The following is a 16,678-nucleotide window of genomic DNA, read 5'->3' as shown; positions in this document are numbered from 1 at the left end:
TTGCACGGCTGTGCCCTATCGTGGCATACAGAAATGTGTAACTAAATTGTATATGTGCGTCTGGAGATCTGGGGTGTGTAACTCAACCCTTTAGACTTTTGTGTAACCACCCATCTGTGGTAAAATACTTCATGAATTCAGACAATGCAAATCCAAAGAAACTTTCCGTAGCAGTTGGGTTCAGACAGACTCTTGAAAATAAATAAACAGAAAGGCATAAACCTGCCTTTTTCCCTACATAAATATTCCTTCAAAAGTCGTAATTATTCCACTCAAAGGGAAAGAACATACCCAAGACGTTTAGTGGCTCTGTCACTTTGATCTGTAATGTCCACCCATTCCCACCAGTCAGCATATGGCTCAGTTTAAAGCCAAACTGCTCTAACAGTTGACCCTGAGCCTCGATCACTTTTTTTTTTTAAGCTATAAGCTAATGGCAACGTGTCATAAACGCTCTCATTGTTGCTATGTCATAATGGCATGGCCGGCAAGTGATGTGCACTCCAGACTGTGCTGACGCATGGTATAAGATACTTCAAATGCTTGAATGCACTGATGTGGAAAATGGCTCTTTTGTAGACATTCTGATGTACTCAGTCTCCTTGACCATTTGATTAAATGTGCACCCATATTCACTGCCAATCAGTTTAAGGGTTGTTAAAGGATTAGTTCACCCAAAAATGAAAAAGCTGTCATCATTTATTCATCCTTGTGTCATTCCAAACCCATTTGACTTGGGAACACAAAATGAGATATTTTATGTTCTGGTAGCTCTTTGCCATTATTGAGGACTGGAGCTTTTAGGCTTCATAAAGGAAACGACAGCACCATAAAAGTATCAAACGATTTACATGCTGTCTTAAAGGAGAACTTGGTAACTTTTTTAACGTAATAAAACTGTCTAGAAATCATTTGGATGGTTAAACAACCTGTTCTGGTGATATTGGTGACTTTCCCCGCTCCCCCCAGCGTTCCCAGGCGGAAAACCAACCTTGCAACTTGGGGACTACCGTCCCGGCAAGATAGAAATTGGAAGTCTCATGAGAAGCGAGAACGAGAACGAGAACGAGCGCGAAACACAAATTGCTTTACGGCAATTCGACATAAACAAACACGCATGATGTATTACCAGATTACCCACCTCGGTAGACATAGCTCCACACGATACAGTTGGCTTGCTCCGATCAAAACAAACGCACATGAGCAGCGGTAGAGAGGGGGAGGAGGCTGAGTTTTTTACGACCGTGTTGTGAAATATACGCCCTCCCACAGCTGTAGGGGGAGCTCGTGGGGAAAACATGCGACAACAAAAGGGAAAATCAGCGAAGAAGTGACTAGAGTTCGCTAGAGTTACCGAGTTCTCCTTTAAGTCTCACGATAGCTTTGTATGATGAACAGAATCAGATTGAAAGTTGTTATTTATTCCAGTGATCTGTTAACTGTAGTAACTGGATCATTGAGTCAAATCATTCAGATCAGATTTTGTATCAACCTATTCATTGAACATATCCGAAACAAAGTAAGATTTTGTTGATGTGTCCGACATAGCTACTTTCTGTTTATCAGACAAAGCCATAGTATGGCTTCAGGAAAATTGGAATATAGAGCACAAGTCATTATTGATCACTTTTAATGATACTTTATGGTGTTTTTGTATACTTTTTGGGACTTGAAAGCTCCAGTCTCCATTCACTGTAAATTGACAAAATCAGTGAGTAAGGTACTCTCGTTTTGTGTTCCATGGAAGATAAAAGTCAAAAAGGTTTTGAACAGTATAAGGGTGAGTAAAAGATGACAGTTTTTCCCCCCAAAAGAACACAGAGCTCTTTAAAACCCCATAACTTTCTATTTCTTTTTCCAGTGGATTGCTCCCATCATGCACTGTTCAAGAAATCTTGAGCGGAAATGATGATGAATGCCTTCAAGTGGCAACTCAAGTGGTCAAGCAGTGATTCCTGAATGCATAGTATTTGAAGTCTAGTACGTTACTCGCTGATTGATCAGCAGCTCAAATGAATCTCTAAAATCACTTAGAACTGAGCCGGTGGTCCTCCAGCTCATCTCCGCTGCAAATTATACAGAGAAGGAATAGAATTTATTGAAGCAAATCAGAATCTTTTTTTGAGAACCAGCCGTTGAAGAAATTGCCCGCCCCTCTAAGACTCCCTGGATGGTTTATTTTCTCTCCCTTTAAGGAGTGAAATGTTACTTATGCATGAAGTGTTCCAAATGAAGGAACTGTAGACAAGTGGAAGCAGATGGCAAGAGATGATGGGAGATGAGTCCCTTACACATACTCTATCTATTGCTGCCTATGCAACTGGAGACATACACACTCACACAAACTAACTGAAGCATACTATGTGTTCCATAAGTGTACATGTAATAGAAATAATACATAACAAATATTTACACAATATACATGCAATATTTAAGCCCAGAGTTCAGGATTGGCAAACTTGCATCCTCATATAATATCTAAAATAGTTTTTTTCTGGGATTTTTTTGTATTTTTGCAAATGTGTACACATTTTTTGCAATCATAACAGTTGTTCTGTCTGTTGCAGTGGGAGGAAATCAGTGTGATGGATGAGAGGAACACCCCAATGCGCTCCTACCAGGTGTGTAATGTGATGGAGGCTAATCAGAACAACTGGCTACGCACGCGCCACATCCCACGAGATGGAGCGCAGCGCGTCTACATCGAGATTAAGTTCACCCTGCGTGACTGCAACAGTCTGCCTGGAGTTCCTGGCACCTGCAAAGAAACTTTCAATATGTACTACTACGAGTCCAACAACGCCAACCTGTGGTTCATCAAGGAGAGCCAGTACATAAAGATCGACACTATCGCAGCCGACGAGAGCTTCACGCAGACTGACGTGGGCGATCGCGTCATGAAACTAAACACAGAAGTCAGGGACATCAGTAACTTGAGCAAGAAGGGTTTCTACCTGGCTTTCCAAGATGTTGGAGCCTGCATTGCTTTGGTGTCCCTGAGGGTCTTCTATAAGAAGTGTCCTCTTGCCGTTCTGAACTTGGCCCAGTTTCCCGACACGGTGACAGGGGGAGATTCGGCTTTGGTGGAGGTTAGGGGATCTTGTGTGAATGACTCTGAGGAGTTTGAGGCGCCGAGGATGTACTGCAGTGGAGATGGCGGATGGCTGGTGCCCATTGGACGCTGTGTCTGCAAGCCGGGCTTCGAAGAGAACAAGGACTACTGTCAGCGTGAGTTTTCTATGCAGCTTATTGTACTCCTGTGTTGGCAACTTTAGATATACAGTGGTATTAAAAAGTATTTAGACACGTCTGTACTCTCAAGTTACACTTTAAGATGTAGGGATGCACATGATAAATTGGGACACTTTTCCCAGTCATTTCAATGGCATTTCCCCTATTGTTTAGTTACCGGCCAATATTAAAGTTTTTTTCTTTATTGGTCGATATTGGATATATTTAATTGTGCATGCTCATTCCTCCTATTTTACATTTAGATTACCATTGCTTTCATCTAAATCTCAAAATTAACACTAATAATTTAATAACACTGTTAAATTTAATCTTAAATGTTGCAAATCTCAAAATGAATATCCGTTTATTTATTTGTTTTCATTCTGTAGATTATTTTATTGTGATGCCTAAATTTACTTAGCATTCACTAGCATTTTATTTATTTATTTTTTTGTGTATTTTATTTTTAATTTATTTAGACAAAATAGTACAAATTCTAATATCTGCCATTTAACAGTTATCAGCCATGACATGAAAATAATTTTCAGCTTTGGTCAACATTTTTATATTAGTGCATCCCTATTAATGTGTTTAAATGTCATTGCATTCCATACAAAATATTCTGTAAACGATGCTAGGCCAAACATAGCTAACCTTTCTTTTCTTTTGCATTTAATTTAAGTGTATTCTAGGTAATTTTTATTGAATGTTTGAAGTCATCAAGTGTATGCAATCTTTCTTTTAAATTAAATGTACCATTCATGTATTTTAAGTTTGGCTAAATTGTCCAAATACTTTTTAGGGCCACTGTATAACACAACCCACGTTTTTTATGACTTTATTAGGGGATTTATTGGTTAATATGGCACATTCTGTAGTGATGAAATATCCACAATCTGTTTTTTTTTAGCAGTTGCAGTCCCTTTGTATGCTTAGTGAGCGTGTATGTGTGTGTTTGTGAGCAAATGCAAATAAGTTTGCAATGAAAGTAGCTGAGGGCTTCTGTGACTCATTCAGATTCACTCCGTGCCTTGTTTCCCTGAGTTGGGGAAGGTAGTTATGCTCCAGGATACAAATTATTGAGACATAGCATTCCATAGACTATCTGTTCTGTTTACTTGCTTTGCAAATCCATAGGCCTCCAGCAGGCAGTCTTGCTTTAATTCAAGAGCGTGTGCGTTCATTGGATGAGTTTGTAGAAGTTTTCTTCAAAGAAGTCTATGCCAGCTGTTGAATTATTATTTTCAAATCTTTTTGCCTCATTTAAGTGTAATACTAGCTCAAACCCCAGATCTTCTTGATTTATTGAGTTTAATATTTCAACTATAAGGTACCAGTGGCCATATGTATATTCACAATAATGTTTTAAATTTTACACCTTTTTTTTTAAACTAATATTACAAATTTACATTCTTAATTTTCATTAAAACATAATTTTATTAAGCAAATTCATTATTCAAATGCTATATGCTACATTTTGGTATAGTTTAGAACAATGCATTTTTAGTTATTTTTATATAAATAAATAAAAATGCATTGTTCTAAAATGTATATCTTTTTTTTTTGATCCGCTGGGATCAACCTCGCTTAAATTGCTCCTAATTCGTCTTACGTTATTCTTTTGCTGTTTTGATTTCTGCATAGCCTGTAAACACATCAAAACATTAAAAAGTAAATATCTAGCAACCCACACAGCTCTCAAAGTTTCAAACCTCTTGTTGATTGAATTTGCAGCTCTTCTGCAAACTCCTACTGATCTTTATTTATTTGCATGTAGCATTATTATGCAGTGTACTTTCTTTTATCAACTTTGAGATTTCAGACGACTTTGGAAAGAGGAGTGGAAGTGAGTAAAGCATGATTTACACCTGTGAGTGTAATTGTGGGGATGTTGTTCTCTTTCTTTGTGCATTGGGCTGCTTGTTTCCTATCTCATGGTTGCTGAGGTGGATCATGTTGTTTGCTAATGGACAGGCTAGAGCAACACAGAGGGACCTGCTGAGGAGCTAATGACAACACCTTCATGATGAAACGTTTACAGACTTCATACCGCTCGCAAGCAGATATCATCTCCATTTTTTTCTCCATTTTCTTCTCCATTGATTTTGTGATTTATTTTTTTGCTCTGTTGCTATGAATTTTGTTTTAGTTGTCTTAGCTTATGCTAATTTAATGGTACTAATATCTACTTCCTGATGTTTGTTAATGAGAGTAGAATGGCATTTTGTTGTCACATGACCGCACTACACATCTTGTTTAATTCTGGAAGTGGCATCCAGTTAAAATAACAGAAAACTAGTTATTTTTGTGTAAAAATATCCACTAATATATTTTGGAATTCCAATCAATCAAGAACGATTGATCAAGATTTTGATATTTAAAGTGACTGTTGATATTGCATCCAGATCATTCATAACTCTAGAAATGTATGGTCAAATTGAAAACATTGAATTTTGGGATAAAGTATCCTACATAGTTTTTCGCTTATGGATATTTCAGAAATAACAATATTAGAGGTCGACTGATTCATCGGTTTTGCCGATATATCGGTACCGATAGTTGATTGGTGGAACTATCGTTATCGGCAAAAATCCACACCGATAGTTTTTCCGGGTTGCGTCCATTGCTGGAGTGGCTGAGAAGGTGCGCTGTCATTACACAGTATGAGAGCCTGAGAAGAGACTGCTGGCATTATACAGAGTGAGAGCGCGGCCTCTAGAGGTCTATCTATCTATCAAACTATCACTGGCTGAGTTGTTTACTTTAACAGGTGAGGCTGCACGCAGCACGGAGATCACGCATTATACGGAGAGCGCTGACACTTCGCGCATTTAAACATTTTAACACAGCGCACATCCATGTCTCGGATCACCGCGGACGCAATCTCTAGTTTCATTCAAATGTGTATGTCTTGCGTCTCAGTTTTTGATTGTATTGAAAATGAAATCAGAGTAACTTTGTAAGACTGTAGGTTGCTTTTTGGCGGGTGTGCTTGTGCTGCCGCGGCCTTTGCAACATTTGCCATGTTGTTTGTGTATCTCTATGGCAAACGCGCGGGGGGAGTACTGAGCCCGTTTGGAACTATGGGAGCCGAGAGGAGGGCGTCGGCGAATGTTAAAGAGAAAACCGATTTTCATTCAAACAAATCGACGTAAACTACACATTCGAGTTAATCGATTTATCGCCCAGCCCTAACCCAACTATATAATTACGAGTAGGGGTGTAAGAAAAAATCGATACACATGAGTATCGCGATATTTTATTTTGCAATACTGTATCGATTTTCAAAAACGCAATATCGATTTTTTTTTTTTTTTTTTTTTTTTTTTTACGTCCAAAAATATTCATGGTAAGACGGTGGTTCACGTTTATGTTGTTTAAAAGGCTCGCCGAACGGTGCGTGTCCACTGGCACGGAGCGAGCGGAGCAAGCGTTTTCAATTCATTCCATGGAAGTCGAGCTTCACGCTCAGCAGTGCAGGACCGGAGAAAGCGTTGAGAGCGACTGAGAGCGTCAAAAGGTTGGGCAGTTCTCGACTTTATGCAAATATCAAGCGAAAAACGCGGTCGGCAGTTTATGATGGATTTAGTGCGTAAATCATTTTGTTTACAAATTAGATGCTTTGCAGTTGTTTATATATGTTAAAGATTTTATTTTGGATGTGTTTATTGTTATTATATTGGCTGGGTTTATAAAATTGAAAGGATCTTTGCTTGGTGCATTTGGAAACAAAGCTTGTCTATTTCTAAATGTAATCGCGTGCATGATGATTATACTGTCCGTGTGTTGAAAAAAACAAACACACTCGTAACAGACACACCCCAAAGCGGAGACGTTACAGCGTTGCCAGCGGCACCGAGCGTAGTTTTGCCGCTGTAGTGGACGCGCACCGTGAAGCTGCGTTCACACCAAACGCGAATAGAGTGTCTGGCGCGAGTGATTTCAATGTTAAGTTAATGCAAAGACGCGTTTACTCGCGTCTGTAGGTCCTGTGGCACGAATGAGGCGTTTAGCGCGGCAGACGTTAATTTGCCTCATTCGCGCGTCCAGTTCTTTTAAAATCTTTTATCAAATAAAAACTTGATTTCAATAGGCCTATATGACACATTCATTTTATTCACTTTCATTCATTTTCGTCCAGTTCACGTTGTTGTTTTGTATTGTGACAGGGGCTCTGTATTTTCTTTTATTATGGCCTACTTGAGAAATATACAAATTTGCTCACTATAATAAGAACCTGTGAACCACAATACCAAACTGGCAGTCTGATTTTCTGTGAACTGAATTGTTAACCTAAAGTAAACTTCTTTGACTTTTATGCACATCATGTCTTTTTTTTTAATATAATTTTTTCTAAAATTATAGTCCTACTTTAAAAAAATCCCAATATATCGCCTAATGCACAGTATCGAAATATATTGCAATATATTGAATCGTGACCCATGTATCGTGATACGTATCGTATCGCCAGATTCTTGCCAATACACAGCCCTAATTACGAGAGAATGCAAAAGCATTGAAATATATTTTGTCCTCCCATTTCATATTATTTTTCCTTTAGGGGCTCCATAGAATCTGTTATCTCCTTTTCGAATTCGGAATTCGGCTTATGGCAACCATCCCTATTTGAAACCTTCCCTCCCTTCTGATGCAGCAGGTCAAGGAATGGTCACTCTTTGCAAAATAATCTTATCAGAACGTGCCAGTGTAATGAATTGCTTTCTACCGGTCAATTAACCTTATTCAAGACAAAGCTAGCTGTATCTTTTCCGGTTGAATCATTCAATCAATCATGCGAGAGGTCAGTGGAAAAGAGAAATAAGAAATCACCGAAAGGCCTTGCTAACAGAGCGCAAGACTCAATAAATAGAGATTGACCGTGTTGAGCTGTTTCTCAGTGTGGTGGTCCACATCAGGCCGGCATGACGAAATGGCTAATCATGGAGGTCTATTGGCAGCACAAGGCCAGAGGTCTCCTAATATATGGCCTTATCCTTCATCTCAGGCAGTGAATTATAGCTGGATGTGTGTGGTATGTGTAAGCACAGGCTTTTTTTGTTGTTTTTTTTCACCATAGTAACTGCATTACACATCAGGCCGGCAGATGGCTTTTCATATTTAATACATGAGTTATCCCTGTAAGCTCTGATTATATTGAGGATTTGTGAATGATCCTCCATCTGTATTAAGCTGGCAGACTCTCTAGAAATGGTTTCTGCTATTAGTACAATAGCTGCCTTGGAGACCACGCGGTTGTTTAATCGACAGGTAGACAACTCACAGATATTGGAAAGCTTAGCATGGGATTAGGAATCACGGAACTATTGCTTTGTGCCGTAGGCCACTTTGGGTTAGCGTGGAGCCTTATCGTTGTGGTGGGAGATGATCGACCACGATAGAACAGCATAATTAGAAATTCAGATCCTTTTTCAGTACCTGTTTCATTGCAACAACATTTAAGGCTTTAGTTCACTAAGGGCTTGTCAACACTAATGTTTTTGTTTGAAAACGCATCTTTTTCTCTCCGTATTGGCTTTTATCCACACTGAAACTGCGTTTTTGTCTTGCAAAAATTTAGCCTTTTGAAAATGCTTTCCCAAGTGGATAAATTTGAAAATGCTGTTTATGAATTATAGTGTGGACTTTGAAAACTGAGGTATTTGAAAACGCTGACGCATGGTTAGTCATAACCAGATGCGTATTGAACCGATAGCTATGTATGTTTATACCGCTATTGTGCCTGTTATGTGCTATTCACTTTCACACTGTTGCTAAAGATGTTACTTTGCACACTAAAGTGAACAAAGTGACACTAAATACGTATAATGTTAAAAAAGGTTTCTATTTCAAATAAATTAGGTTCTTTTGAACTGTCTTGTCATCAATGAATCCTGAAAAAAAAGGTTTCATGAATTCCACGAAAAATATTAAGCTAATATTTTAGCATATTAGAATGATTTCTGAAGGATCCTGTGACAGTAAAGACTGGACTAATGGCTGCTGAAATTTCAGTCTATGTATGAAGCTTTTTTTCTTGCACTTGAAAGCCCTTTGTCACTGTTTACTTTCATTGTATGGAAAAGTGTGAGCATTCTACTAACCATCTCCTTTTTTGTGCCACTGAAGAACGAAACTCATACAGGTTCGGAATGCCATTGAGGGTGCGTAAATGAAGACAGAGTTTTCATTTTCGGGTGAACTAAGCAATTAAGTATGTGGGCAAGGACGTTTAGAATATTTTGAGAATAGTGGGAGTGAAAGGACTTTTACTTTTCTCTGCTGAAATTTCAAAGCAGAGTGAAATTCAGGGGTGAAAAAAACGAGAACACTTCACAGTTTGTTGGTTGTGGGCCAAGGTGAAATGTGTATTCACCCAAACGGCAAGCTTTTCGAATGTTTTCGAGGCCTTGAGTGCTGGCTAAATTTGGAAACATTGCTTGACTAATGCCCGCATGGGCCGTTATGTTACCTCTTCTGTACCATTAGTAACTGAAAATGCAGTGAGCTGCTGATATTCTCAATGAGTCATTGGAAGCAAACGGTGTTGGTTTCTCACACTTTCTCCAGTGTTTATGCCCAGGAGAGCTGAATCCACTCTCTCCTCTGAGCCAGCGCTCAGCAAACAAAAGGTCAGACCCTTTGGAAAAGCGTGTCAGCTGCGCTGAATAGCCTCCGCGGTGAAACTGTCAGCAGGCTAATGTATTAAAATGAGGCTTTTTTGCTTGTCTTCTTTATGCAAGGAAGGTGCTAATGGACTCATTAGCCGGGCCCGCTCTGCCTCTGAAATGGCAGCCAGTTCTAATTACTGACATTTTCCATAGTGCTGTTTTTGTAATATCCGTTTTTCTTCAGCTGTTCCATGGTCGAGTTTCGGTAATGGTCATCCCTCCTTCCCGACGCAGGCTCTAGCGACGCTCAGAGACCACTCAGGAGATGAAACTGCTGGTCCCTGTTTAAATATTCATAAGGACTCATGGATCCAACTGTCTCTGAGAAACGTGAATAAAAAGGCTAAGTGCTCTCATTTAAAAAAGGCAACAAATAATGGAAAATGATGACATTCAATTAGGCTTGGCTACATGCTGCCCGTCAACGCTTCTCATTTGGAAATCAGCAAGGAAGTCCATTTGAATGCTGATCATCAGCGTATGTTTGTTCAAGTCTGCGTTTTTTGACAGCCGTGCATAAATGTGTTTTAAAAGGTGCAAGCGTGTGTGTTCGGTTGAGCCGTGTTGTCCTCTGTGCATGGTAGAGCGCTTGTACATTTCCATAGAGACCTCTGGATGTAGCACATTCCCTATATGGTTTTCTCAGATGACGCATACGGTATTCTTTATGAAATATTAATATCCTTGTAGCCATGTATTTTAAAAGTTTTTCATGCACTTTTGGGGTATAATGACATTTATCAGAAAGAAGGCATGTCTGTGTGTGACTGGTGAGTAGATTGTGATAATAGGGAACTGCTGCACTTTCAGCACCGCTATATCGAGCAAAACTACAGCGGACATCAAATTATACAGCCTCCTTTAGTTTCGGATGATTAAATAAAGATATAATGGTTTAAATCACTTATACTTAACATATCCTTTTGTATTAAAGGAACACCCCCAAATTAAAATGTAGCCATTATTACCTCACCCTCATGTTAGTTCAAACCTGTATAACTAAAATTGTTAGCGTTTTATGAAAAAAATATTATATTGGTCACTTATTTTCTATTAACTTACGATAAGTCAAGACTAGTGGTCGACCGATATTGTTTTTGATGGCCGATGCCGATGCCGATATCTTAGAGAGCAGGATGGCCAATGGCCGATATAAAGCCGATATTTTTATTATGTACTTTATATTTATTTTAATCAATATTTTAGACATTTTAAATAAATTAGAAAACAAATCTTTAAAATAAACATGCTTATACAACTTCTTGAATCTGCAATCCTATTACAGTATTTTTCACAAATAAAGTAATTGTTTAAAAATATATGAATATGTGAATAAAAAGGAAGTAAACACTGTAACATTGCACTCAGTATGTGAAAATGAAGGATTTAAAGTTTTTCGATCGCGCCTCCTGTGAAGCTGATCTTCTGTTCGCATTCACTCACTTCACACGGACCGACCGTCACTCGCAGTCACACGTTTATGCAGGCTAGCCATTCTGCACACTTCACAAGATATCACAGATATTCCATTAAATCTGCAAGGTTTGTAAAATTAAATGTTTATTAGATATTCAGAGATTTGTTTAAATGATGTAGATGCGCATTTGCTGAATGTTGACAGTAAATGAGAAAGTATTTTAGCCTAATTGTTTGCCTTTACTGTAACAAATAATATAAAAGCAACACTTTACTTTTTCACATACCATTTACTTTCTTTGTTTACCAGTTCTGTCTAACAAAGTATTAGATATGACTGACAGAGATCGGAAACTAATGAGGACGGAGAATGTGAGTGAGCGCTGTGTGATCAGGTGCTGCCGTTCTCTTCTCAGGCGCTGGTGTTCTCAGCGCCGCCCGTCAAAATAAAAGTCCCACTTCCAACACATCGGCCAATCAGAAAAACGTATCGGCCGATGCCGATATTTTAAAAGTGCCAAATATCGGCCGAGGCGATATATATCGGTCGACCACTAGTCAAGACTAGAGCTTTCAAGCTTCAAAAAGCATCATAAAATAGTTATTTAATGATAATCTTTTCCTCATGCGAACTGTGACTGGATGATTGAGTCGAGTTGAACTCAAGGACTGAATCAGTTGGATTTGTGAACTAAATCAACTGATTCATTAAAAAGACATTGTTCACAGTTCACAAGTAGCCAAGTATCATAGAATTTCAGTAAATAATGACTTTCATTATACATTTAAGGTGTTTTTTGTCATTATTGAAGCTTGAAAGCCTCAGTCCTCATTCACTTTCATTATATTAAAAGGAGTAGACAGAATATTGTTTGAAAATTAATCTTTTTTTTTTTCCCCACAGAAAAGAGGATTTTAAATGGGTGATTTTTAATGATATTAGGTTGAGTAAATAATGACAGAATTAAAATGTTTCGGTGAACTTTCCCTTTAAATAGATGTTATGGGAATCCGTCTGCCGTTTCACCAGGAATGTAAAACAGCAGGTCATCATTTACTAACTCCAACTTAACACACAACCTGTGCTGTTTCTATTATTGATTCCTTAATGTATATTTAATGCTGGATCGGATGTGGAATTTGTTGATTTGAATCGGCTGAAATGTACTAAGATGCACTTAATGAGTTTACTGTAAATCTATCATCAATCTTACCAGAACGGCCCATCTGCTGAAGCTCAGATGAGTTTTTGTTTTTGTTTTTCTTCTTTTCTTTGTGCTTCAACCTGATGTGTGACTTTTTTTTCCTACATGGCATTATGAAATGGGCCGGCCCATAACCTTCACACCCTTGTAGGTAATTAACATGCTCGGGCTGTGTCTTCAGTCTCATGAGAGCTCTCATTAGCGCAGTCCTCTTTCAGTGGGCTTCATTCACAGCGTTGGGAGTCCATCTGATAAGAGCGTCTGTTCTCAGGTCAGTTATTGTGTTGCTGCTGGCTGCTCTTATCAGCAATGAATAAGGCTATTACCGTGTTTAGTGTTTAGGATGGGTAGACAGGGCTTATTTCTTTTGAGCTCTCATTTCCTACATGAATAGAAGAGTGGTCATTTCTCTTTGCATATACCATGTTGAAGGTAGTCTCAAAGAGCCAGATTTCTGAATATCAACAAAGTCTGGGCCATTTATTAGTACTGTACTGTTTATCAGCTGATTTTAATTGAAAATGAATTTGTATTAGGCCTAGTTGATATTGAATATTTAATTGTGCGATCTTATTTCCCCTATTTTTACATTTTGATTATTTGATGTCATCTAATAATGTACTACTAACACTGTTAAATGTATTAATCTTAGCAACATGAATATATCCATTTTTCATACTGTATCATAAATTCACTTGTAGCATTTAAAATGATAGTTTTTAGTGTTCTATTTTTAATTCATCTAATTTATTTTGTCAAAATAGTATAGACTTTTAAGATCAGTTGTTTATCGATTATCAGCCATAACATAAAAATAACTGAACATATTGTTGGCTTATCAGTAATGGCCAGAATTTTTTATTTTGGTGACCAATATCTAATTTTCAAAGAACAAAAGAATAGAAAATGAAACGTTGTGATGCTAAAGGAGTAATCTAAGATTCTGTGCTAGGTCATTAATTAAATTAGCAAAAAAATAGCAAGCTTCAATTCAATGAAGTTCCAGCTGAAAGTTTTTCAGCAAGACTGTGTTGTACTGATTCAAATCGTTCCAGCCAGATTCCCAGAAATTGCATAAAACCAACCAGTCAGATTGAGGCTTGGTGTTTTGAAAAAAAGCTCTTGCATCAGATGATCGGTGAAACTACTTTGCAGGAAACCACAATGAGATGTTTTTAGCTGGGTAGATATTTATAATGAATGTTTTGGGCTGTTCCTGTGTACAATTTTTAGGTTCTGTCAAATGTTGCTTGAGTTTGTTTCTATTTTGACACGAGGCTGTGTATTTATAAGATACAGTCAGTGTGTTATATGCAGACTTCCATGTTACCCAAGGTACTGATGTCGGATAGTGTCTCACTGATTAAACAGAATAACTGACTTGTACAAGTCCCTGTGCGCTGTGTAGATTTCATCCATCCTTTCTTTCTCTCCAAGTAACCCTACACGTCCATGGCAAAAAATAACCTGATGTGTACTGTCACAGGGATTATATCATTATGAAATTGAGATTTGCTGTCAAAACACACCACTGGATACATATCCTCAATTGCTCTCATTGCACACTGTTTTGGTTCTGTCTCTTCCTCTCTTTCTTTTTTCTATCACATGAGTTGTTTTTTTTCCCCTTCCGTCTCTCTACCTGACCCCTGGAGGCCTGAAGCAGGCCATTCATGCTGTCTGCGTCTGCCACAACCAATTACAGTTCCAGCAGAGACCAGAGCAGCCCAGACACCTGTCATCTTCCACTCCTCTGTCCTGGAACGCAATATACTTTCTCTCTCCACTGACTCCCTCTGACTCCTCCTCTGTGACGTTGGCTGATCGCCTTCTACTTAGACTCTTTCATTCCCTTTCTTCAGTTGGCTTATCAAATTTCTCTCTGTTCCATTCTCATGCCCTTCAGTAAGTCCTGCTGTCCTGCACTCTTTTGAACACTACATCATGATTCATTCTGCGTGCAGGATCCAGGAAACTGAATGGTATCAGCGTGATGCTTAAAAACGGGTGAACGGGTTAGACCGGTGAACAGGTCATATTGTGATATCATCAAATCGTATAAATCTTTGTTTTTGATATGATTAAATGTGAAGCGTGACAAACAGTAACCAACAGTTCAGGTCATGTCAGCATAACCACATTTACAATATGTTTAATCTACCAGTGTGGAAACTCAGCATTTTATTTGAATCCTGATTCATTATGTTAGTGTCAGTTATGTTAGTGTCAAAAAAAAAAAAAAAAAAAAAAATCATTGACAATAATGTGTGTTATAATACAATTTGGCGACACAATTTAGATTGTGGGCATAATTTTGTACTTTTCATAAAAAATACAACCCAGGCTCATTGGAAAAACAGGCCTGTGGCGACACTTTCAAAGTGAAATGTCCAGTGAGTGGCACTAAAAGCATGTTCAGTTTTATTTGAAACAGATTAATGTGAATCTGGTAGTGTTTTATTACTTTGGTTTGGCCACCTAGACTGAACCCTAACCATTCCCAAGAGTGTTAACAAAAGCAAATGTGATCTAAAAACACATTTGCTAAAGCAACCATGCCATTTTAGTTTGCTTCTACAAGGTATTTGAGCTCTTTTATTGTGACTCTTATATTGTACGTGCAATGTTGTACCCGGTGAGCTATTGAGCAAGTCTTCTATGGAGCTGGTTTTGGGATGCAAATGTCAAAATGTATTCGTTTACAAATGATTCACTATGTTAAAAGTGTTTAGAGGTCATAGTATTGTGCAAGGAACTGGATGAAAATAAGTATTTATTAATCGATTAATCTGCCCCTGTAGTCATAATTTTGTGTGAAAAGGAATAAAGGTTGTTGCTGTTTTACTGCCCCCGTGTTCGTTTCAAATGGAAACTGCAGTGATTGTATTAGTACGTTTTTGGGGAAAATGTAGGTAGAGGCACGTCTTTCCAATGAGCTTGTGTTGAAAAAATTGCTATAAAACTAGTCATGCAACTGGTTGCAAAGAGAGAGATGAAAAAGAGAGAGAAATATTCAATTCCCCAGTGCGCCCATCCATTTATTCAGATCAAAACCACTTGAACATGTGTCACTTCATATTTACGATTTCTGAACTCAAGTAGGCGCTTCCCTGGGTGATTTAGAGGCAGCATACACTGTTAAAAAAATCAAACAAAAATCAAAAAAGGAAATGTACTTCATGTGATAACATCTAAAATACCGTACCTAGCCAAAATATTATTTAATATGACTGAATAAACCTGATTACCTTTCATAGTGTAATGCTCCTCTGAGAAGATCTCTGGGAAATGTAGGCTAGTGTCCGAACATTTCTGGCTGGGTCCAGCAGCAGACACTGGGTCAGTTTGCTGTAGATTCCCTAGATCTTTCTGTGTCGTGACGGCAGAAAACAGATTCTGGCCGCTTCTGAAAGTGTGTCCTGGTTGAATTCCTGTGGGTCCCTCTTACAAGCGATTAAGACTAGGCTGATTTGATTTCACAGTAGGGAAAGTGGGTCATGGCTCTCAGTATTGAAAGAGCTGGTGAAACTGGTCAACCAGCATATTTTCAGTTGATCAACTGAAGAACTTTAAAACTGCTAGTTTATAAGTCTGGTGAGGACACCAGCATCCAAAGACACATGCTATGTAACCATGTTGTTCTTTTCAGAAGGGAGGACAGACTAAGATTAATTCTCCAGCCTTTCCCTTTTTTAGTGTCTCTGCTCTCTTTAGTGTATTTGTGACCCCAAAAAGTATTCGGACACTCTCTGGATGTCAAACATTAGTGGATTATGTCTATAGTTAATGTGATGAACGACACCAGTGGTTTCTCTGCTTGGAGATCTGTGTGAACTTCACGGGAACTGACTTCATACATCCACTAAAATCATAGTCGGTTAAAAGTCATAGAGATGGCTCAGAAAATAGTTAGTTCTGAGAAATACTATACAGTAGGTCTAGCATCATTTGTTTGCCGATTGTCATGTTAATTCAGTGACACTGACTGAATTTTTTAACAATTTAAAACAAGGAAAACATTTTGACGTGAACTGAATAAAACATATTTAAGATTCTGCACTATTTACTAATTATATACATTTATTACATGGCTTGGTTGAATTCTAATGTAGAATGCGGTCTGTTATTTCTTGATAACAGACCGCTGCTAAGTATAAC

General features: G+C 38.2%; 1 protein-coding gene across 3 annotated transcripts in view; it reads left to right on the top strand.

The window, feature by feature from the left end:
• Positions 1 to 16,678, top strand: part of epha4b (eph receptor A4b) — a 127,394-nt gene that overhangs the window by 19,168 nt on the left and 91,548 nt on the right. For all 3 annotated transcript variants that reach the window (XM_084411636.1, XM_084411635.1, XM_084411637.1), the window contains exon 3: positions 2,568 to 3,228. In XM_084411636.1, coding sequence (XP_084267762.1) covers positions 2,568 to 3,228 — 661 coding nt within the window. The remainder of the gene's footprint in view (positions 1 to 2,567; positions 3,229 to 16,678) is intronic.

This window comes from Rutilus rutilus (genome assembly GCF_951802725.1).
Source record: "Rutilus rutilus genome assembly, chromosome: 6".
NCBI classification, from domain to species: domain Eukaryota; kingdom Metazoa; phylum Chordata; class Actinopteri; order Cypriniformes; family Leuciscidae; genus Rutilus; species Rutilus rutilus.
This window is presented reverse-complemented; position numbering and strand designations above follow the sequence as displayed.